The following is a 24125-nucleotide window of genomic DNA, read 5'->3' on the forward strand; positions in this document are numbered from 1 at the left end:
AGTTGGCTAGTATAGATGTAACCAGAGTGTGAAACCAAGGTACCATGCAGCACCTCAAATTGTGACTGTGGCAGGAACAGGACACAGAGATTGTGACTTGCCAAAAGATCATAGAGGAAGCCAGTAGTGGAGCTGGTGACAGAACCCCGACCTCCTGGGTCCTGTTCCACTGCCTGAACCACAAGACCATCCTTCCTCCCCCACTGTGCAGCATGTCCTGGGCAGAAAACATCTGATGGATATGCACTCAGAGACTTCAAGGCCAGAAGGGGGCCATTGTGATCATCTAGTCTGACCTCCTGAATATTGCAGGCCACAGAACTTCACCCACCACTCCTGTAATAGACCCTTAGCCTCTTGCAGAGTTTTACTGAAGTCCTCAAATCATGGTTTAAAAGACTTCAAGTTACAGACAATTCACTACAGCTGATGTCCGCTCCCTTATAGTAAAGCACCTCTTCTCAGATGATGATTTGAAAGTGACTCTCATGAAGTATGTATAGTCAGTAGAGTTTGTAGGGGGAGAGTCTCAAAGACACAAAGGACAGGTAGGGACCAAAATCCCATTTGTTCCTTTGAAAAGTGTTTAACTATCGTTTAGATGCTAATGTCTGATCATTAGTATTGATGAATTAACAGCTGAATTCGTATGGGAGAAGACTGACTTCTCTCTAGGGACATGTATCCATATCACAAGTTCTTCTTTTCACATAAATGCTGCATTAGAATGCTGTATGGCTTTGATTTTGTCAGTCATTGAAATTTCAACAGCAAAATTCCTGTAGTTCATGTTAATTTTTTCAGCTCTTCAGAAAAGAGTACTAATAATCTTTCTGATAACTGTATTAGATTTTAAACCAGCTTTCCTTTAATTCTGCTACTGTATATATTGATATACTTATTCAGTTTGAGAACAATCTGCCATGTCATGGAATAGCTCAGTGGTTTGAGCATTGGCCTACTAAACCCAGGGTTGTGAATTCAATCCTTGAGGGGGCCATTTGGGGCAAAAATCTATCTGGGGATTGGTCCTGCTTTGAGCAGGGGGTCCCTTCCAACCCTGATATTCTGTGATTCTATAGTGTAACTAAGGCTATGTCTACACGGCATTTTTGTCGGTAAAATTTTTGTTGGTCAGGGGTGTGAAAAAAACACACCCGTAACTGACACAAGTTTTACTGACAAAAGCAGTTTGTCGGCAGGAGACGCTTTCCCGCTGACAAAGCTACCACCGTTTGTTGGATGGTTTTATTTCCCCAGCAGGAGAGCTCTCTCCTGCCGGCATACAGCAGCTACACGGAGGACCTTACAGTGGCACAGCTATAGTGGCACAGCTGAGCCGCTGTAAGGTACGCAGTGTAGATATGGCCTAAGAAAAGAGCCACTGTTGTTGTTTAGTCTGTGGTAATGATTTCTGAAAAGTAGTAATGCTCTTGTAGGAGGATCTGCACATACATATATTCAATCCAAATAAGACTGAGGTTGAGATTGTTGCTTGTTGGCCAGGTGAACATGTAGAGTAATTTGCTTTTCCCTGTGTAGCTCTGTTGATAAGGGTCTACCCCAGGCAAGTGAATAGTATTCGCAACCTTGGAAGTAAGAGGACTGTAAAACAGCCAATGCTTTGGCAATATGCCCTGTGCTAAGCTAATTAAACTTTTTAAACAATCCACAATGCATTTTCAGTAAAAATATTGTAAACTGCAAATGATCCTATTTTAATTTCACCATAATTGATGACTGATGCAACAATCCATTTCAAGCCATGAGTAACCTTCCATCACCTGTGTCATCATTATGCTGTGACTGTCATGTGCTCTATGAGGAAGAGAATGTGATTGGCTAAGCCAGTATTGGGCACAACTCCCCCAGGGGAGGCATATAAGATTGATGAAATTAAGGTGAGTGGGCCTTTAACAGTACATGAGGTAGCAGGGGATTCCCTTTCCCTGAAAGGGGGGCTTGACTTTCAAAATGTTGGGAAATGGGGTCTCAGCTAGGTTAGGTTGCCGGCCTACTGGCTGAATCATCGTTTTGCTTCCAAGTAAAAACTGCTGAAATATCTTGATGTGTATGAGGGGGATGTTTATATTCATGTTATAGAACCACTGATATTGTCTGGACTGGCAATGTAAATTGAAGAACAAAAATAGAGTAAAATTACCTAATGTTATCCTTCAGCACCACTAAATAGCCTAGGGTTCATTATGTGGCTTCAGATTGCTTTCATGCAGTAAATGTCTCTGCGCTCTTTAAGATGCTAACCCTGAACATATATTTTATCTGACTGAGAGGTTTTATTGAACCCCAAGAATGACCCACATCCACGAGGTTTTCTAAATGTTTCTAACGTAAAAACAGAACAAGCCTTGTATTGAAATATACCGCTGTTTTATATCAGAGTGTTTATATCCATATTTTGACAGCTGAATCGAAGTGACAGTGACAGCTCAACACTGGCCAAAAAGTCTCTCTTTGTGAGAAATGCCACAGAACGACGGAGCTTGAGAGTTAAAAGGGTAAGTGCCGTCTCACCTGAGCAGTGATCCAAATATCTGCTACTTTTTTCTATTTAATTTTAAACCATCAGCTTGATTTTAGGCGTCTGGAGTCTATAGAGTGATCTCAGCATCTCTTTGAAACACCCAGGCTCCCTGGGATCCCAGATCCAAATCTTGCCACAACTGTGTCATGGCCCATCATCTTTCCAAAGCAGATAAACAGAGTTCCATTGATTGTGTCTAGGTCCGTTGAATGCGACCCTTAGCAACAAAATTGTCTCACCAATGTTTGGATAGTAACAATCCCATGGCATTTCTTGTGAGAGTAGAGGTTTGCCCTGGTACCCTGGGGCAGAATTGCACCTTCCCCACTATTAGGATGTGTGCCAGATAGTTGCCACCCTCACATTTAGGGTTAGTTGTTTCAGAGATATGCTGTACAGTGTATAAAAGTCATCGGGATCCTTCAATAATGCGACAAACTATTTAAATATAAAATAATATATTATGCATGTTTATATACAGTATACATAAAGAACACACAGACAACATTCATCCTAAACGTACTTTTGGTGGAAGGGTTGGGAAATCCCATAGTTTCAAGGGTTCAACCATACTTAAGTTTTCTTTTTCAATGAATTTCCTCCAAGATCTTTTGTGAATAATGAAGGGATTTAAAGGAGCAAAGGATATTACGACAATACATAAAATGAAATTTACATTCTCACCTAGGGGGCTGTCTCCATTTTTGGTTACTAGGCTTCAGAGATACAACAAGCATTGAAAGGGTCTAAGGAAGGCTGACTGTACTTAGCAGAATGGCAGGGTTGATGTAGGAGAAGAGATTGCAAAGTTGGGGGGGTTTACTCTGACCATCATATGAGAAAACTCAATTAAATTAAAGGAAGTAAATTTGAAGCACTGAAAGGGAAATACTTGTTTACAGACTATGGTCAATCTCTGGCATTCCCGAATCAGCAAGGTACTTTAGAAAATTAATAGTCCTACTGAAATCAATGGGACTACTCGCGCTTAAAGTTAGACATGTATTTAAGTGCCTTGCTGGATTGAGGCCTGCTACAGGAGGTCATTGAATCAAATGCTCTGTCTGGAACTTTAGAAGTCCTGGATAATTTCATGACTATTAATGACACATGCAGAGCTAGGAAAGCTAAAGACTGTTAAATCTCATACTTCATAATTGTGTTGCTGTGAGGGTCAGAAAGAAATTTTTCGCTAAGGCTTTTGGTCTACACATAAATTATGTCAGCATAGCTATATCAGTCAAGGGAGTGAAAAAACCAACAAAAGCCCCACTGTAGATGTAGGTCTGTCGCATCTTACGTGCATTTAACATGCGTGATTTCAGCTTTACGCGGTCGGCAAAAACAAAAAAAAAGAGAAAAATAACAATTTTAATACTGTACCTATAGGGCGGGCAATTCCGCCCGCCATTCAACTCAATGTAATTTTGACTATACGCGGTTTTCGCTTTATGTGCTAACTGCGGAACGGAACCCCTGCGTAAGATGAGACTCACCTGTATCTTCATGAGAGAGGGCTTCTGGCAACATAGCTCATGTCATTCAGGGAGGCAGTGTTCTGATAGACAGAAAAACTCCTGGAAGTGGAGGCTTCATCTACATTGGGGGCTATGCTGGCCTGGCTATTCTGGCATAGCCATATGGCACCTGTAATGTACAAGCTATAGGAGTTTTACAGCATCTTGTGAAGTGTTAGGCACTGGCTGCTGCCAAAAGCAGAGTCCCAGAGTAGATGGCCTGTGGACTGTGACCTGATCTGGTACGGCAACTTGTGCTCAGAAAAAATAAATGTGAACATTCCTTACCCAACTGGCAACGCCTTACCTCAGCCTTTGTATATTAAATGTACTCTTACTTTTTATTACATTATCGTTCCTGAACAATTCAGCCTGCATGCCAGTCGATCATGCGAAGAGCTACGCAAGAGCACCCTGTACGCACTTCTCTTGACTTGGAGCTGGACCTCCAGGCATCTCGGACGCGACAGAATCGGCTGAACGATGAACTTCAGGCACTGCGCAATCTTAAACAGAAGCTTGAGGAGATGAAAGCCAGAGGAGAGACTGACCTTCCCCAGTGTGTGTTGGAGGATGAGCGATTCCAAAAGCTCTTGAAACAAGCTGAAAAGCAGGTATAAATAGTGAACAACTGCATCACTTTACGATAAGCACTCCTTTATTTCCAGGGAATTAAAAACCTAGTCCTTATAGTCTGGTTGTGAAGGAAGCACAAATGAAAAATGTCCTGTAATGTGTCTATAGATGGAATGGTTCCATAGTAGTATTAAAAAAAATTAAAAACCCTTTACTATAGGTTCTTTGATAGATTTGGTTGTTTAGATGTTTTTAGAAGATATTTACAGGAGTATCAAGTTTAACTAAATACAAAGCTGAATTATGTAACATCAGTAAAAGATCATGGGAAATCTAAGGAAAAAATCTACTAAAGAATTAATCCAGGATCAAGTATTTATTTATTTATTTATTTAAACCTAGAATTCGCTAAACACCAGAAGTAATGTTATTCTAAAGTTGAACATCAAATTGAGTAGCCCATTAATTTGGAGGTGAAACGCTCTTTTTCATTTGGAGGTGGGGTTTGTGTTCTGAAACAATATAGAAATCCGTTTAAAGGTTTAATAATCTTAAATCCCAGTCTTCCTCCCATTGAAGTCAATGGTTTTGTTTTGTTTGGGGGGGCGGGGGCGAGTTGCTATTCAGTGGTAGCTGGCTCAAACTCTACACAGATGTAACTGGATAGAAACCTCAACAGAGAGGGCATAGAGAGGCAGAAGCCATGATATGAGACTATAGACTGTAATAATACCTGTGGAGGCACTGTGCAGCTGCCCCACAGGACCCCCACCCCAGTTGAGTTTGTCCTTCAGAACACCCTTCTTCTGACTTTGGCCAGGGAGAGCTGAGTTTCACCCACCAAGAGATAGGTGCATTTCAGAAAAGATTAAAAAATAAGTAAGAAATGGTATGTAAAATAGTCTACTGATTAGAGCAATGTAGGGGGCTCACATTGCCTGGATAAATTACTGGATCTACCACAGACTCTTTGTAAGCAAGGCACATATCCTCTCTGTCCCTCAGTTCCTTGTTTTCTAAAATGGTTATGTAATACTAGCACACAGTAGGGTGGAGGGCTCCGCGTTGGGAAAAGTTCTTGGAAATTCTTAGGGGAAATGTGCTGATAGTGCAAAGTTTATTATTTTTATCCACGTGGATTCTTTGTGTATGTTTAAGCTCCTTCTTGTTGTTTTGTAACTAGAAAAGTTTGATTATTTAAGAAAAAAAGATAAATTTGTTAAGCAATTGAGTATCAGACCTTATTTCTACCACCACACTTTAGACAAATATGAAGCTATTACCTTATTAAAAACTAAGGGATAACTTCAATCCATAGTTATCCCCATTACCATGTACATATCTCTGCATTAGTTAGTACTGTAAAGGTCCCTTAATACTTATTATTTTATATTTACTATCTAAATTTAGCCGGTCCCTCAAGGAAGTACCCAATGTATTCAGTATTTACATTTCTAGTGTCAGGGGACCAATGGCTGAAGTTCTCATCCCTCTCAGTGCAAAGCCTAGGCTTTTGTGGAGAATTAAGGAGAATGGCATCCACCCCCAAATTGCATTCAGGTTGTAGGTGCTACAGTACAGTCCCTTCTAATGCCTCTGTTCCAGGCTACGAATCAGTCTCTGCACCTTCTACAGCTGTCTACACTGAGAGCTTGTAGGATACTCTCTGCGGTTGGGTTGAGTGGTTGCGGTTGGTTGTTTTAGTACTGATGCAGTCACCAACAGTGCTAGCACTGTTGAAAATGCTATTGTAGACTGGCTGCTAGTGCCACTTTATCACTGTGTTGGCTAAACAGGCTAGTCTAGACAACACGGTCGTATTTCTTTACAAAGCCTGCGAGTCCCAGCATAGTTAGGACCAATACGGCTACAGCAAGTGTGGGAGAATTTTAAATAATCTTCAGTGAAAACAAAATCTGAAGGCATGGGGGATTTCCCAGTAACCAATGTAAACAAAAATTCAGTGGTCCCTTTCTGGCCTGCTACAACAGTCCCACCACAGCAACCTATTTGGAACCAATGTGGAGACCTCCCCTGCACATATAGGGTGTATAGCCCCCACTCCAACAGGGCTAGTATGATCATCCATAATGCAGAGAACCTTGTATAGTTCCTCTGCAATAGGATGTATTTCTTCTGGTTTGAATAGGGTTAAGGAGACAGAAGAGATCAGAAAAAATAGAAACATTATCCAGCATTTCAAAATAAGTTTTAGATGTCTTAATATTTTAATAATAAATAAAATGAGTTCCCTAAAACAGCTCTCATCACATGCTCAGTATTTACATATCTGGAGTATAGTCCTCTAAAGTTCTGATCCACTGTACCCTTCTGGGAAAGATTTCCAAATTTCATTTAAAAAAAAAAAAACCCATTCTGTTTCCCTGTTTGGTAAATTAACCTCTCCATATGGAGATAATCTGTAATGTGAGGTTAATGCCACATAGACAAATCTTTGGTTTCAGCACCCTTTTTACATGTTATGCTTGCAGAACTGACTTTTTTTAAAGTGCAATTGCAGAAATAAAGACATATATCTTATCAACTGTATAGTAAAACAAAACTGCCATCCACAGATGTTTCTTTTTAGGCAGTATAAAACCCGATATAAATGTTGGGCCTGAGTCAAAACCTCAGATCTTAAACATCCCCTGACAGAATTAATTCAAATTTATGTTTTGAGGGTCTCTCATTTTTAAGACGTTTTGAACTGGTATCCTGTGCGCTTTCATACTGCAATTCAGTGTAGGAAATTAGAACAGCTGTTCAGAAATGAATTGTTGCATTGAATCAATATGAAACTTACTCACCCCAGGCATTAATCTGCTCAGAGACTGCCAAACTGTGCTTTTTAGAGCACTTTTTAGTGGTCTGCAGAGAGTTAGGTGATAGCTGTTCACCTGGTTTTCAGCTGAGAAAAATGGAGCAAGTGGGAAGGAGAAATAGAAAGAACAGCAAAAGTTAGACATCTTTATTCTCTTTTTCCAAAACATCTAAACACTCATATTAAATGTCTGCAAAGTAGACAATGACTGCTTGCTATAACAGACAAAACCACTGCTAACTCCAGTGTTCGGATCCAAGGAACAGGTTTGTTTCAGCATAGGTACAAAGTACCACACCTCAGTGATCAATTGAGGGTGGTGGGCCAGTGAACAGGCTGCAAGCACCCTCGGCAAAGACTTAACGTCTCAGTACAGTCTTTTATACCCAAGATAATTCTGTATTTTTATTAATATCCCTCTCCTCTGATTCATTACATAATAATAAAGTTTTATGAACAAATATAACATTCTGCATTGTGCCCTAAATTGTATAACTTGTTTACTTGTATAACTTGTGAATTTGTCTGGTACTTTGGGGACTTTCCTTGTTTATTCTGATTATATTTGGCTGGGTCATTGTGACATTTCATTGTAACTTCATCCTTGTTGTATGCCCCAAATATCAGGGACATTTCAAGAGCTGAATAAGAGAATACACAGTAAGTTAAATCTGAATTAGCCAAATGGCTTTGTTGTGCACTTCTTCCCAAAAAGGGTTATTTACAGGTAACCCTAAAAACTAGCCAACTCATTGTATTGATTATATTGGTTATGCACCTCCTTATATATTAGTAGCGCGTGTGTGTGTATGTGTATGTGTATATGATTGATTAAGTACACTTAAGCCCTTACCACTTTACGTGAGGTAAATTCACCTAATCACTGTCTCAGCTCCTTACACTGATGAAGGGAGATGATCTCCACATTCATGAATGGGGAGGGGAGATGGTCCATTCTGTTGGTAAGGGGATAAGAGAAAATGTCTATCATCATGTGGGTCTGTTCTGTACAGTGATTTGAGAACTCATGCGCTTAGACAGAGGAGAGCTTTCCTGTGCTCAGTTGTCTTAAGGCTCACTCACCTTTTTACCTACAGTGTGTGATGTGGTAGCTTGGTGATGCTGCACTGAGCTTTAATAAAACTGGAGTTAGCGAGAGCCAAATGATCTGCATTGCTTTTTTTCAGGGTGTCCTTGTCCCCTCCATACCCACAGGTGAAAGGTACAGGGGATCAAGATGGGGGAGAAGCAGCAAAAGCAGAGTGCAGCCTCTGTGGCATCTTCCACTATCCCCATGGAGTCCAAGTTGTATGTCCTGGGCAAGGTTGGGACAAGGACAGTGTGTGGGTTCTACTGGTGGTGGCAACATTCCCTCATGTAACCCTCTTACCACCAAGGGGTCTCTAAGAGCAATGGTTAGTGGGGGATCCCAATCAGAAACCATACTGCTGTAGGTTCAGAAGAAGTTGGAGGTGAGGGAGGGAGGGGCTGGGAAGCCACTACAGAGGCACAGGGCCTGTTTACTGAGGTATCTGCCTCCATGGATTTCCCAAGATCAGCTGAAGCGTCTGCTGCTTCCATTGGGGGAAGGTGCAAACTCAGCCCCTTCCCAATTAAATATGAGAGTGCAGGCTCATGGTGCCTCCAGTACCTGATGTAGGAATTGCTCAGGTAGGGGAAACAGGGCCTGCAACTCAATTACTGAAAGTGCTCTGAAAACACACTTCTCCACTGCTATTTTTTCAGGTTTTGAAATGGGAGCTGCAAGCACTTTGATAAATGGATTGGTGGGCAGAGATGTAACAGGTCATTTCAAGTCTGGCAGAGTGGCCAGTCTGTTGCCCCTGCCTGTAGTGCTAGCACAAACTCCTTGGGTGCTGTTAAGTACTGAAGTGAGCTAGTTCAAGGCTTTGTATAACAAAAAGCCCTACCAGTCATTCTTTCAAGTGCTGTCCCCAGATAATTACAAACTGTAAGCTGTGGCATGATTATGATGTACTATATCGCTCCTTACATCCATACTAAAAGGTTACCTGGTATCACCAGAACTTCTATAAATGCCTCTCTATCCTTTATTAAAATGATTTTGTAACACTTTGCAGAAGGGAGGGAGAGAATTGGGGCTATTTTATCTTTCTTAAACCGTAGAAAAAAACCATTATCATGTGGCTGTGACCTTTTCTGCCCTGTGCTGAAAATGCAGATGTGACCCAGGGAGAGCTTTTTCCAGATCTGCTGAAAATTTTCTTTTGACAGTCTGTCTTTCTCACTGTAGATGTTTTGTTTCTGCTTTTATCAGAGACAGCACATTCCTTTCCTGCTATTTACTCGTAAATGTGGTACAATTTCCAGACATTTCATAGATCTGTGAAGTGAAAATAAAAGTAGAAAACTTGAAATAGCATATGTTTACATATTGCGATAGTCAACATTAGCTGGGAATGCTTGTGATTTTAACAGATGGACATTGATAAAACATGTATTAATGTTCCAAGTGTTACTTTACATTGCCAGAAATAAGTTGCAGATTGCTATTCTTGCTGTTTATAGACCGTGCTTGCTAGTGTCCAAGAACTAATGGGGAAAATATTTCAGTTTTAACCTCAATTTTAAAATCTGACTTGATATTTTGAGGGGAGAGAGGGATTTCCAGAGGGATGGGTGTGGTTTCAGCAGTGATACTAATAAACACTGACCAGAGCTTTATTCGGGGTGGTAAGTTTTCTAAATCACTGGTGCAGAGACACGATGCAAGTATAGTAGAACAATTTTTTAATATAATGATCGTTTACAAACAAGAAAAAAAGCTATTTTTGCTGCTTTGTTTTTCCTTCTCTCACCTTTAAAATGTGTGGTTAAGTATTAATGTTCTGAAGTGGATATTTTCTCTTCTATTACTGCAAAATTGCTTCTAATTAAAAAAATGAAGTGCAAGAAATAGGAGCATATTAAAAAATGTCAGTACAATAGACTTTGTTGTTGAAGGTAAATTAGTGATGTTCATTTTCAACAGGTTGCAAGTGTGCTGCTTTTTGTAGCCGTGCATTTAAGGTATGTCTTCATAGCATTTTGGAGCAAGCAGGAGCGAGCCTCCCAGTGTGTGTAGACAGACTTGGGCTAGCAGGGTTCACACTAGCAGTCTAAAAGTAGCTGTGTAGACAGCACTTTGAAGCTGTGGCTCAGGCTGAAACTTGGCTCTGAAGCCTAGGGAGGGGGATGGTCTCACTTGCTCCAGAATGCTGCCTGGCTGTACCCCAACTCCATGGTTCAATTCGATGACTGCCACAAAAATACTATTTTCTAGGGCTGTGAAGCAATTAAAAAAATTAATCACAATTAATCACACAATTAAAAAAAAATAATAGAATACCGGTTATTTAAATATTTTTTGGATTTTTCTACATTTTCAAATATATTGATTTCAATTACAACACAGAATACAAAGTGTACAGTGCTCACTTCTTATTTATTTTTGATTACAAGTATTTGCACTGGTAAAAATATATATATATAATATATATTATTTTTCAATTCACCTAATACAGGTACTGTAGTGCAATCTCTTTATCATGAAAGTTAAACTTACAAATGTTGAATTATGTACCAAAAAACATCTGCATTCAAAAATAAAACAATGTAAAACTTTAGTACCTACATGTACACTCAGTCCTACTTCTTGTTTAGCCAATCGCTCAGACAAACAAATTTGTTTACATGTGCTGGAGATAGCGCTGCCCGCTTCCTGTTCACAATGTCATCTGAAAGTGAGAACAGACGTTCTCATGGCACTGTTGTAACCGGCGTTGCAAGATATTTACGTGCCAGATGCTCTAAAGATTCATATGTCCCTTCATGCTTCAACCACCTTTCCAGGGGACATGTGTCCACACTGATGACAAGTTCTGCTTGTTAACGATCCAAAGCAGAGTGGTCTGATGCATGTTCATTTTTATTATCTGAGTCAGATGCCACCAGCAGAAGGTTGATTTTCTTTCTTGGTGGTTTGGGTTCTGTAGTTTCTGCATCAGAGTGTTGCTTTTTTAAGACTTCTGAAAGCATGCTCCACACCTCATCCCTCTCTGATTTTGGACGGCACTTCAGATTCTTAAACCTTGGGTCGAGTGCTGTAGTTATTTTTAGAAATCTCACATTGGCACCTTCTTTGTGTGTTGTCAAATCTGCAGTGAAAGTGTTCTTAAAACAAACATGTGCTGGGTCATCATCCGAGACTGCTATAACATGAAATATATGGCAGAATTTAGGTAAAACAGAGCAGGGGACATAAAATTCTCCCCCAAGAAGTTCAGTCACAAATTTAATTAACGCATTATTTTTTTAACAAGCATCATCAGCATGGAAGCATGTCCTCTGGAATGGTGGCCAAAGTATGAAGAGGCATACACATGTTTAGCATATCTGGCATGTAAATACCTTGCAATGCCAGCTACAAAAGTGCCATGCAAATGCCTGTTCTCCCTTTCTGGGGACATTGTCAATAAGAAGAGGGCAGCATTATCTCCGGTAAATGTAAACAAACTTGTTTGTCTTAGCGATTGGCTGAACAAGAAGTAGGACTGAGTGGACTTGTAGGCTCTGAAGTTTTACATTGTTTTGTTTTTGAGTGAAGTTATGTAACCAAAAAAAAAAAAATCTACATTTGTAAGTTGCACTTTCATGACAAAGCAATTGCACTACAGTACTTGTAGGAGGTGAATTGAAAAATACTATTTCTTTTGTTTATAATTTTTACAGTGCCAAATATTTATAATAAAAAAATGTACACTTTGATTTCAGTTACAACACAGACTACAGTATATATGAAAATGTAGAAAAAAATCCAAAATATTTAATATTGTTTATCGGTATGATTAAAACGGTGATTAATAGCGATTAATTTTTTTATTAATCGTGTGAGTTAACTATGATTAATCGACAGCCCTCCTATTTTCCTTAGCAATACTAAAAACAAATGGTCATTTGTAAGTAATAGATCTAAAATTGTTAACATTAGAGGGGCTAAGCTCTAGTCAAAAGCCAGTCTCTTTTTAAGAAGCTGGTAAGATGAGCATTGTAGAGAAGTATAAATGGGCAGAAATATTTTAAATATGAGGAAGGCACCTTCTCTTTCTAGTTCTTTTGTAACTAAACACTTGGCCAGGCAGTGACTGGTATTATTCAAACTGGCATGGCCCTAGTCAGTTATAAACCCAGGAAATAATTTATCTCACCTCAGGCATCTAGCTAGTGGAGGTGGTGGTGCATTCTTTCCTTTTCTAAATTAATGCCCAGCTCCCTATTGAAGCGATACTCATCACTTCTACTTGAGATGTCAGTAACTTTGTGCTATGTTCCGTTAACTCCCTTGTATAAAGAGATTTTGCCTGATGAGTTTAACTCCACATTCTTCCTCCTACAGCCTCTTTGAAATTGTCAGTTGCTGGATGTTGTAATTTTTTCCCCCTCTACAGGCTGAACAATCAAAGGAGGAACAGAAACAGGGTTTAAGTGCTGAAAAATTGATGAGAAAAGCTTCCAAGGATGTATGTCGGTTACGGGAACAGAGCCAGAAAGTGCCACTGCAAGTGCAGTCGTTCAGGTACAAGCATGTTCCGGTTGGTTTTCTGGCTCTTCTAAACCTGTAAAGTTAGTCAGTCTAAGCTCTCATTTTAAGAATGTCCTTTTATTTAGAATTGGTCAATTTGCTGCAGTGTTGCAACATGAATTATCAATGAGTGTAAGCCAATATGCCAATGCTGTATTAGTTAAAACCTAAATCTTCTTTTAATCTAGGGTTCTGATGTGTAACAGTTTAGTGATTTCAGAGACTAAATAACAGAGTTGGGGGAGAAAGGGCAGAATTTCAAGTAACGGAGATTCTTTGGCATAATTTTAGTAAATCTCCCTGATGCCAATCAATCTAGAACACATAATAGTGAGTGTTAAGGCAATATGCATTTGACCAGGAAATCCTCATAACTGACATCACAACTGGATGGCTGGCCGTGAGGCTTTGGCTCCCTCCAGTCCCTTTTGACAGCCAGCAGGGAGAACCAAGAAAGGTAGAGATTGTTTATGGGGTTTGTTCAGCATAAACCAGAAATGAAATCTTGTAAATTTCATTTCTGTTGGTTTTGCCTGTAATTAACTCTTAAGAGGTTGTGGTTCTAGCCTTAGGCTCATGCTATTAAATGTAAGATTGGTGGTTAATAGTGTCACCTGTGGTGACTTAAGGATGAAGTGCCTGAACTTGCTCACATCACCAAAAGCTGGTAGGATGATACTGATGGATCCATTTTGATGCAGCAGCCAGCTATTCAGTACAGATTCAACCTAAGGAGAATGAGCAGGGAGGTAGTATGGCCATGCTGTTTTCCTCCAACTCAGAATACAGCAGTCACTCACTGCAGAATTGGATAAAATATATTGTCTTTATTTTGTGTGTGAGTCTTGGAATGGAGATAATTTGGCACTAGTTTTTGGGTGCTTATCAACCCATTGCTCTCCCAGATGTTGGCATGAACTATGGAAGCTCCTAACCATAGTGTTGTTGGAGGAATTGAGGCTGATAGTTACACGATGACTTTAACATCCATCGGGATGATAAAATCTTGGTATCATCTCTGAAGTTCCTGATGGCCATGTAACTATGTGAACTGGTAGCTACTGGCTCAGTTCACATAGTTGCACTCTTGATCTAGTGTTTTGAACTGGAGCTCAAGCTTAGGCAGTTGGAACCCAGGCTCAGTGTACTGGAGAAATAGCCCCCTACAGTTTGAGTTTAGGGCGCACCAGTCCTGTCAGGGGATGGACCTGTTTTAATGGTCCCTACTCAAAGACTAATGAAAGTAGAGCACCTCTAGGAGGCTCTGTGGGAAGATATTCCTGTGAAAGATCACTATTGAGGAGTTGGTAGAATATTGTAAACATTTATCATCAATGATCTATACAGCGTGTCCTATATACCATCTTATCTGGCTTTGCCCTCATGGATTGCCTTGGTCAACAGATAACCTTTCATGGGTGAAGTGAGAATGATGACAGCAAAGTCTCCAGTGACGGAAATCTGGGGCTGATGTTGAGAGATTGAATCATAAAGAGTCTTTAAATTCTTATGCCATGGTTATGTGGGAGGCAAAGTAAAGATTCTTTGCCTCTGCGATATAATCCAAAACATCTCAATCAGTAGATTAGGTTTGGGTGACAGATAGCTTGTTGATCAGAGCTGCCTTCACGGGGTAGTTGGTAAAGTTCTTCCAGTTATGAGGGATATGTTGTGAATAAAACTGAGCAGATCTGGGCTTGGCTGCCTGCTACTGTGAATGGGAGGCTACTACTGTGATCAGGAGTCAAATTCAATCTAATTCAATGAGAGCTATTAGAGGTGTTTTGCTGTCCTTTTTAATTCACTTCATTCTTGGCAGGTAAAGGTCAGCAGAAGAGTAGTAGGTCCATTGCTAGTGGAGATTGTTGACCACCTTCTTCAGACTGGACATATAGGTGGTATCTGTTCAGGGAGCTGTTGTGCAACCTTTGCTCAAGAAACCAATATGTAACGTTGGCAATGTGGTTAAATGCCACCTGCTGTCTAGTCTCCCATTTTTGGTTAAGGTGATAGAGACAGTTATGAGTATCTAGATGCTCCAGATCTGCTTGAAACTTTTCAATTTGGTACAAACTTGGGTTTGGACTGGCATTGGTAGTAATGGTGGATGATCTCTCACTGACGTGTGAAGATCCTGGTGCCTGTGCTGATAAATCTGCTGTTTTCAATACTGTTCACTATGAAATGTTACAGATTTGGTGTAGACTATAGCAAGAGTAGGCGTAGCTGCTCTTTGGTGCCACCGTTCCTTCCTTTGCCGAATACTCGCAAAGAGTTGTGTGGCTCTTTATCCCCTAGGGGCAATGTCTTGTGGAGTTCAAGGTTCTGTTTTGTCCCTGTCTCTTTCATCGTGTCCACTGGGCTACCGAGAGGGCTAATGGGGAGGTACTTTCTGTATGCTGATGACATCGAGTTCTGTATCTTTCCCATATAAGCCATACATTACTGTTGAAAGTGGGTTCAGTGTCTGGATGAGACTGGCACATGCATGAGAGCTAGTTAGCTAACTGAAGCGCAATCCAGATAAGGCTGAGGTGATAATAGGTCTGGGGAAGCGACTGGAACATATAGTGACAATTCTATCAACCTCTTTTTGAGGGTATTCATGCCGCTTGTTATTCCTGCCCTGTTTTTCCCTTCCGCTCATTTTCTTTCTGAAAGTCTGGATCAGATGTCAAATGCTTTTTTAGCAGTGATTATTCCCCTTTTAATGCCATATTAGGATATATGGTTACCATGATCTCACTGTTATTATTACGAGTTTTTGTTGCTGCCACTGCTGTATTGAGAAGCTTCATTTTTTCTTCCCTCTGGAGCTTCTCTCTATTTTGATAAATCTGCATAATATAGGCCCTTCATTCCAGACTTCTCTGGCAACAGCATTCTCTGCAAGCATATTCATTGGATAGCTTGAAAGCACTGACCCTAAGGATTTTAGTCAATAGAATAAATTATTTGTACTTGAAATTTTTGCATAAAACCGATACTTTAAAGAGCTGTTCTCTTACGTTATTCATCATATACTGAAGCTGTTGGAGTTCTTGTGATATTTTAGCTGCTAATCACTTTAAAGATTTCCTTAAACTTATTCCCTAATTCTAGGGAGAAGATAGCTTACTTCACAAGAGCAAAGATCAACATACCATCCCTACCAGCAGATGATGTATAATTACATTTTTCATTGAAGTATTTTTCCACTTGCTCATCTTTTTAGATGAACGTTTTGTAGTTGTAGCCTCCTGCTTTTAAAGATCTTCTATTTTACATCCAACTATAAAGATGTTCATTTGTAAAATACAGCGAACTGAGTTCTTGTATGTTAAAAGGCGCAAAAAAACAAACAGACCACAACTACCAGAAAACCAAAGTAGAACAATTCTGGTACACCGATGCTAATTTTGTACAGTTTGTATGTATCGCATGTGTGCTCTTATTTTGTAAAGATGGAACAAAGGAAAGTGTGTATCCTGTTGAACCGCACTGTGTTGAGAAATATTACGTTCAACAGAAGATTGTTTATCTTTTCACTATTTTCACGTGAGCAGACTGTGAAGATGGCTGTTATGCCATGCAATATTTTTGTACAAGTGTGACTTTTATAGTTTGAAATTAACCATGAATGCAAGCTCCTTTCCAAAACAGCAAGGCTGCCTCGTAACAGGTGCTGTTTAGATTTCTGTCACCTACATTGGGATTTTGTTTCTGAAAAAGATTTCTTGATTGTCCTTTTTATTTCTATGAAGAAAGAACATGGAATACTGAGTGCAGGAATATCATTTTGTGAATGTACAGTACTTTGGGCTGCACTGTACAGTACTTTGCATCTGCAAGGTGGGGTGGGGGAAGGGAAGGGTAGACCAGTAACCCTAAAACCTCTTATAGTGAAACTACCAAAAGGGCAGCTGCTTTCTGAAACTGAAGCTGAATCAAATTCACATCAAGGTGTTTATATATGAGTAGTCCTACCACTGCGCTGTAAAATCTTACATTTAAATGTAACCTTTTGACCTAAATGTTTTTTACATACTGCTTGTTGACAAAAGTAAACAAGATCAGGTTCATGAAAAATTAAATCTGTGCTGTTGTCAGAAGAGGAAAAACTACCCATCAAATTCATAATGAATCCACTGACTCAAGTACCAGAAGTATTGTTGGTATAGAAATCCATACTGGAAAAGTCTGTGACCTAGAAAACCAAATATTTCAGTAGGATGTGTACTACAGTTCTCATTATTTTTTTTAAAGTAAATAAAACACAAGCTGTTTTTCAGAATAATGATGGTTCAAGTTGAACAAGCTTAAGGAGTAAATGTGAACAAGATGTCTATCAAAATAGAATTTTAGCTTATCTGACCAGACCTTTTTGTTACAAAATGTGGGTGTGCTTGTCATAATCCCTGGGGAAGCATGCTACTGCATCAGATGTGGAATAAAGCATCTACAACTGTTTGGTAAAACAAAACTTTGTGGTTGATCTTATCGCCAAAACGATGTAACTAAACTTGTATCTACAGTACATAATCTCTGAAGATTTTTGAAAAAAATGTTAAATTCAAAGTTGTTGTTTTTTTTAATTCTGTGGATAGAATCTTTGTCCTTAACCTACAGATTATATTGACAAGCCACCTATACATAGTACTTCACTTTTCCAGAAAGTAATTAGTCTTGTTGAAAGATGAAGAGAACATAGCTACAATATGTTTGCAAATGTCTTCTAAGTTCAAGGTAAGAAAATTCTGTGCCTAGAATCTTTTGTTAAACACATCAAGGATTTTCTTGTGCTACACAAATACATTTATTATTTCAAATCCTTTAAATGTATAACTGGATGCCACACAGTTTTGAACAAGTGCCAGTCAGGCCAACTGACTGAGCATAATTCTTCATGGATATCCATTTATTGCTGTTCTCTCTCTCTTTTTTTTTTTTTTTTTTAAGACTACTAGAAACAAGAAGATATGATTCATGCTTGTGAGATCAACTTTTAAAAACAAAAGTTTGACCTTTAATGTAGAGGTGAAATGAAGGTTGACTGTTTCAGCTTCTCAGTTTGATTATATAAAATGTTTGTAGGATGTGTAGAATTGTACCGTATGATTTATTTTTTTATTTATTTACAGTCTTATTTATGTTCTGTTAAATATAGTTCAGTTCTGGCCATTTAAAATGTTTGACGTTAAACTATTGTGGGAAATATTTACAGCTTTCTAAATTCTTGCCAGACTAGCTGCTGTTTGTTTATATGTTGAATGACATTCAGAGGAGTATAAAACAATAAATTCTGATTGGGTGTGGTCAAGACTGTAAAGTTCTCATGGCTTTAGTTTGCAAAATTTTCTCATTTTTAAAATGAGACAGACTTAAATGTATAAGCTCTTTCTCCTCACTTTCCAAATCATTAATAGTGTTACCAACTTATTTATAGGCAGATTTTAACAATTCTGGGGGTTTTGTTTTTGTTTTTACTAATTCAAGTTATTCACACTGCTGAAACATTCAATAGACTGAACTAAAAGTGGATATGAACAAACCATAAAGTTCAAATTTATAAATATTACTCTTAAAGAAGTAGAGTTTACGCTGCACAGGGGCTAACGAATATAGTAATTAGTTCTCATGTTTCAGTTATCAGTATGTAATTGCAATTGTGTATATCAAAATTAAGTATTACAGGTACAAAACAATATTATTGTTTAGCCAAATGAACAAAGTTCAGCAGAAATTGTTATAGGATACAAATCAAGTAATTTTAAAATCTTTTTTACTATTGCTATGTTTATACTGTATTAAGTATCGAATGCTCAGGACTGAACTAAATATTTAATCAGGTTATATTCCGAATGTGTTTCTGTTCTAATTTTGTCTGTAAAAGTATGCAAATACATCACATAGATTAACTTTCGTCTCTGCACTTTCAATGTGTTTCAGTGATTTGAAAAAAATAAAAAATGTTAACAAAGCTGTTTTGTAGACTAGTGTTTAATTTTAGTGAATTCTTTGATTTCTGGGCTGTCTCTGAGCTCTTTGCAAAAGCAGATGTTCACTTACCATTTTTGTTAACTTCAGAAAATCACTGCAGTGTTACTATCAATCACTGCTAATCCTTAGGATTGTGGCATATCATGCTGATGAAAGTGCTCTCATCATTTTTCCCTTAAACTCCATTGTTAATGTCCAAGTAGGTTCACTGCTCATCAAAATGGTGTATAATAGCTATGACCACAACCATCCAAAGTGCAAACTTCCACATGCGGGCAACTCAACTCAGTATTGTCCTGGAATATATTCTAGGCCTGAGGCTTTTATGATCTACCGTTTGTGCCAATGCATGTGGTGCTTTTGTGATAGAGAAAATTGAGGTCTATATAAATTGATAGTACCAAAAATATATTTATATGTGACATAAGATAGGCTTGAAACGTTGGACTCCACTTCTACCACATTAACCTCCCTCCTCTGCTCTCTGTCACCCCAGCACATAAGAGAACAGAGAGACTGAGGTAGAGCCTCAGATGGTGTAAATGGCCATAGCTCTGCTGAAGACAATGGAGCTATGACTACTTGCACCACCTGAGGATCTACCCTACTAGGTCTTGCATAAACATTTTTAATGGACACCTAGAACTTTCTTGCCCATTACCTTCTTGTCACAGCAAATCCACCAATGCGAAATATTTAGGCTGCTTAAGTGTTGGAAATACGTAAGTCAAAGAAAAATGCTTGCTTAATTAGGTAAATTAAGTCACTGGGAGTTTTTTCCATTTAATGTAATAGAATCAGGCCTATATTCCATAATAGGAAATCCAAAACTCATACTTTAGATCAATAGTAAGTTATTTTTATATGACAGATACATTGATCAACACGTGAAAATGTGTGGTAACTTTTTAAACTAAACATCCATATATTATGATTTTGTATCTTATTTACCAGATCTGCACAGTCATAAACTGTATTATCATCATATAGGCAGATACAATCAAAGTAATTATTCTAGTCACTGTTAAGTTTCAATTGTTTTTTCTCTCCACACTGAACATGAAAATGGTTTACCAGACTTGCAGGAAGGATGCAGTTTTCAAACTTGGTGATTAAAGGGAATAACAAAGTTTAAAAAAAATCTAACACCTTGTAGGTGAGGTGGTTCATCTGTGTCAGATAAACCTACAAATCCTGAACTGAAAAGTTTGATTCTTCTAGTAGAGTCTTAAAGGAAACTGATATCTGCCCTTCTTAAAGTCTCTTAAATGTTCAGGTCTATATTTCCAATTTACAAATGTTAATAGGTATCTTGAATTTCTGCCACTGCAGAACGAACTGACAATTTGTGATCTTTAGTTGAACAAGCTGTGCATATAAGTAATGACTCCTTGCATCACAAGAATCTACCAAACCAGCCAGAAAATAGTGCATCCCCAAATTCCCATCTGGGACAATCTCCAGGATAGCCTCATTCCAAAATGTCTGTGTTATAACATGGGTAACACAAGAAACTGGGGGCAAGATTCAAATTCCAGATATCCGTAAAAGTATTCCTTTATGCAATAAACAGTCATTTCTTTAGTTCATGTTGTGAAGCTCCCATTTTCAGGCAGTCCAAAAACTAGAGATCAGAAGACTCAGTCCAAGCCCATTTGACGTAGACACTAAAATCCTGAACTCTGCAGGCAAAGCTAATAAAGAATCAAAATCCTTGCACTGTGTTCCTCTTGATTCGTCTTGAACAGTACAGGTTTGCCAGAGTCCCATGGTCAGTTAAATCCAAATTGAGATTTTTCCAGTCTGACATAAGCACCAGTTAAAACTTATTCTAACAAAAAATAATAAAATTCCAGCTAATTGCATCCTACTTATGTGGGCTAAATCCATTTTAATAATAGAGTCCAAATGCTTTAGGAATATCTTACCAACTACTACAGATACATTTTCTGTTTAGTGCTTGTTGCACTAAACATAAACTTTGTAAACTGTGAAATATTTCCCCCTCTTTTATATGTTATTTCATAAAAGGACTTTGACAGATCTAGTTTTATCTGGTTCCATGTGGATTTGTTTTGAGTATAGAGAAAGAACGTGATAAATCAGTAATTCAGAGATGTGGCTGCAACTGGGCTCATATTCCATTGGTTTTGCTTTGCAGAAAATAGCTTGTCTTTTAACAGAAAAGCATACACTAAATAATAGTGACCTATTAATTAATAGTGATTGTTACTATTTGGGTAACAATACTCCAACCCTTTTCATTAAGTAGTTTTTAATAGTTTTGGGTATTTTTAATTAACTCATTATTTAGGATGATAATTCATAAACTGAATAATTCACATTCCGTGTATTTGGATAAGCCCATGCAAACTTTATATATTTTAACAAATAAGGTTGTCTGCATATAGTAAAATAAATGCAGTATTTCTCAAGTTTTAAGAAGTATATTTGTTTAAAATCAAACTATTTACATGTACAAGAACTGCTGCTACATATGAGAAAAGTTTAACAGAAATCTTTCATTGAATGCAGATCAAGTGTTCATTATTAAAAACTCAATTCCTATACTCTATAAAATAGCAAATGCTTATGAGCAGATTAACTCTTTTAACTAGGTATTTTTCAACCACTCCTGGCTCTTTAATTTTTTTCTTTGTATATGAAATATGCAGGTGCCAGAACATCCAGGTTAACTTTTGTCTTCTTTTCCCGTATTAGGTTGGTATAACAAATGACTAGCTATTTTGGGACAGTGGCCTGTGATGCTGATGAAGTACATATAGCATTTTTAAGAAACTAAACGTGCTTTAAATAAATCTAGTTCTCTGCAAGTCTTTTTAGGGTTTGGGGAATTCACAATTTTCCTGGATAAAGAAACACAGTTCCTACACGGAGATCTCCTTCTCTCTGTAGCAAAAGTCTATACCCAGAATACAAGTATTTTTAGGCTATTTTTAGAGATGAAAATACTCTAGATCATGAAAATGTTACTGAATCAGATAGGTGGATGGCTGTGCCATAAGAAGTCAAAAGCCTTTGAATTTCACTTAACTGGATTCATATGAAAAGGAAACTTACATTTTTGGCTCTTAACCAACATATAAGAGAGCAACCTTATATATTTTGGGGGTCTACAGTTCAGCTTTAATAGCAAAACAAAGTAGTGGTTCTTCTCTGCAGTAATGATAGCTTTAATGTCCTGCTGTGAAACAAAAGGTTTAACGGTTTTGCGGGGCCCCCCCTCTACCCCCGGGGCGACAACACTACTTTGAAATAACAATTACAAGAAGAAAGAATTAGACACACAACTTTAGTGAATCAGCTAAGTAACAAAGAGTCCTTTGAATCATTATTGGAACAAACTTCTGCCTTGCGCTCAAGTTTGAAAAGAAAGAGACGACTTTCTGTACTACTTAAACTCCTAGATTTTCAGGACTATTTTCAGTTTCCAAGTGTTGACAGTGATCTTGCATTTCTGCTACTGTGTAATGGACTGAGGATGGATGGACTTCAGTTGAACAGACAGTGCAATTAAGTAGTGACCCTCCTAGTATAAGACAAAATCCAGCAAACCAGCCAACAAATAGTGCTTCCCCAAAATCCCACCTGGGAACAATATCTGGGATATTCTCATCCCAAAATTCCTGGACTGTAGTGTGAGCAACCCAAGAAACTGGGACTATGGCTGTAATTCCTGATATCCAGAAGAGTGTTCCTCCAAGCAGTAATAGCCGTTTCTTTAGTTCCTGTTGTCTTTCACCGATCTTCAAACAGTCCAATCCAAAACCTGAAAGCACGAGGCCCAAAAGTCCTAATCCATTTGAAACAAACATCAAAATCCTAGAAATCCTAAGCTCTGGAGGCAAAGCTAAGAAAGAATCAAAATCCTTACATTGCATTCCCCCTTCCTCTTGGACAACACAAGCTTGCCAGAGTCCCATGGTCCAGATCTCCAATTCATTTAATTCTAAATTGAGATTTTTCCACTGAGGTAAATAGGTAGTGAGACAGGATAGAACCCATCCCAACAGAGAGAATAAAATGCCACTTAATTGCATCACAGTTCTGTAGACTAAAGCCATTAGAAGAGCACAGTCCAAAAAGCTTTAGGAGGAATGTCTCTATAAGAGCTGATATCTTTTCTGGTGGTCGGAGCTATGATGATCTTAGTTCTTTGTGCCCTGAATATAAGCTTAGATATTAACCCTTTGAAAACTCTGAAACACTTTTTTGTTCTTCATGAATATAATGTTTCATGTAAAGGACGAAAGCCTAACTCATGGTTTAGCAGAGTCCTTCTGATAAAGATTTGATCTGTTACCTTCCAATTTGCTTGGTAAAATTATATCCCAATGCCTGATGATTACAAGTCTGAGGATGAACAAAGAAGGCTCTATGACCCCTCACCCTAAAATACAACAGAAATCTTTGTGCTTCAATACGGATTAATTAGATTTTAAGTGGTGATAAAAAGCCAGCTCTGTCTGCAACAGGACTTCATTGTAATAGCAAAATTTGAGATTTCAGGGATTTAAATCAAGGCCTTGTAAAGAAAGGTAGGACTGTTTTCCTATAATCTTTATTCTTAGACTTCCTCAACATACACAATGGCTTATCCTCCACTCTCCTGTTCTATGTCACAAGCACTGGGAAGACTCTCTGTAAAAGGTCTTTTTATGTTTCATTTTTTCTATGTTTCTCCTAAAATGGGCTTTTTTTTTTGATGACTGACCCATTTAAGGGTCAAAGGAGAAGTGAGAAAATAATCAAAGTATCATAAAGAAAGCAATTCATTAAAATTCTAGACTCCCACCCATCACAATGAATTCAGAGCAGATCTTCAGTTGTAAATTGAAGCCAATGCAGCTGTGACAAATCTAAATCAGTTGAAGTTGTCCCTTGTACTCTCTGGGCCTAGTCCTGCAAGGTGCTGAGTATTTGCTCAACTCCAGTTAAAGTCAGTGGGTGCTGAGGTTGTTTCCTATTCCTGGCGGTAGGAAATGCCCATCACCTTCCCATATTAGGCCCTAAATAAGCATGGTCAGTCGGAAATCATGGAACCGATATATAGCATCATGC

At 38.4% G+C, this 24125-nt stretch overlaps 2 protein-coding genes across 2 annotated transcripts in view; one reads left to right on the forward strand and one right to left on the reverse strand.

Moving 5' to 3' along the window:
• Positions 1 to 18004, forward strand: part of WWC2 (WW and C2 domain containing 2) — a gene marked incomplete in the record, with an annotated part of 165696 nt that extends 147692 nt beyond the window's left edge. Inside the window, 4 exon segments of the mRNA XM_034770785.1 lie at positions 2427 to 2519; positions 4434 to 4676; positions 12931 to 13058; positions 16167 to 18004. Of these exon segments, the coding sequence (XP_034626676.1) occupies positions 2427 to 2519; positions 4434 to 4676; positions 12931 to 13058; positions 16167 to 16233 (531 nt within the window).
• A 4455-nt stretch (positions 18005 to 22459) lies between these two features.
• LOC117877600 (claudin-22-like) lies at positions 22460 to 23128 on the reverse strand. Its single transcript, XM_034770786.1, has one exon. It carries the CDS (start codon positions 23126 to 23128, stop codon positions 22460 to 22462), a length of 669 nt encoding a protein of 222 aa, XP_034626677.1.
• Between the last annotated feature and the right edge of the window lie 997 nt (positions 23129 to 24125).

This window comes from Trachemys scripta, chromosome 5 (assembly GCF_013100865.1).
Source record: "Trachemys scripta elegans isolate TJP31775 chromosome 5, CAS_Tse_1.0, whole genome shotgun sequence".
Classification (NCBI taxonomy): Eukaryota; Metazoa; Chordata; order Testudines; family Emydidae; genus Trachemys; species Trachemys scripta.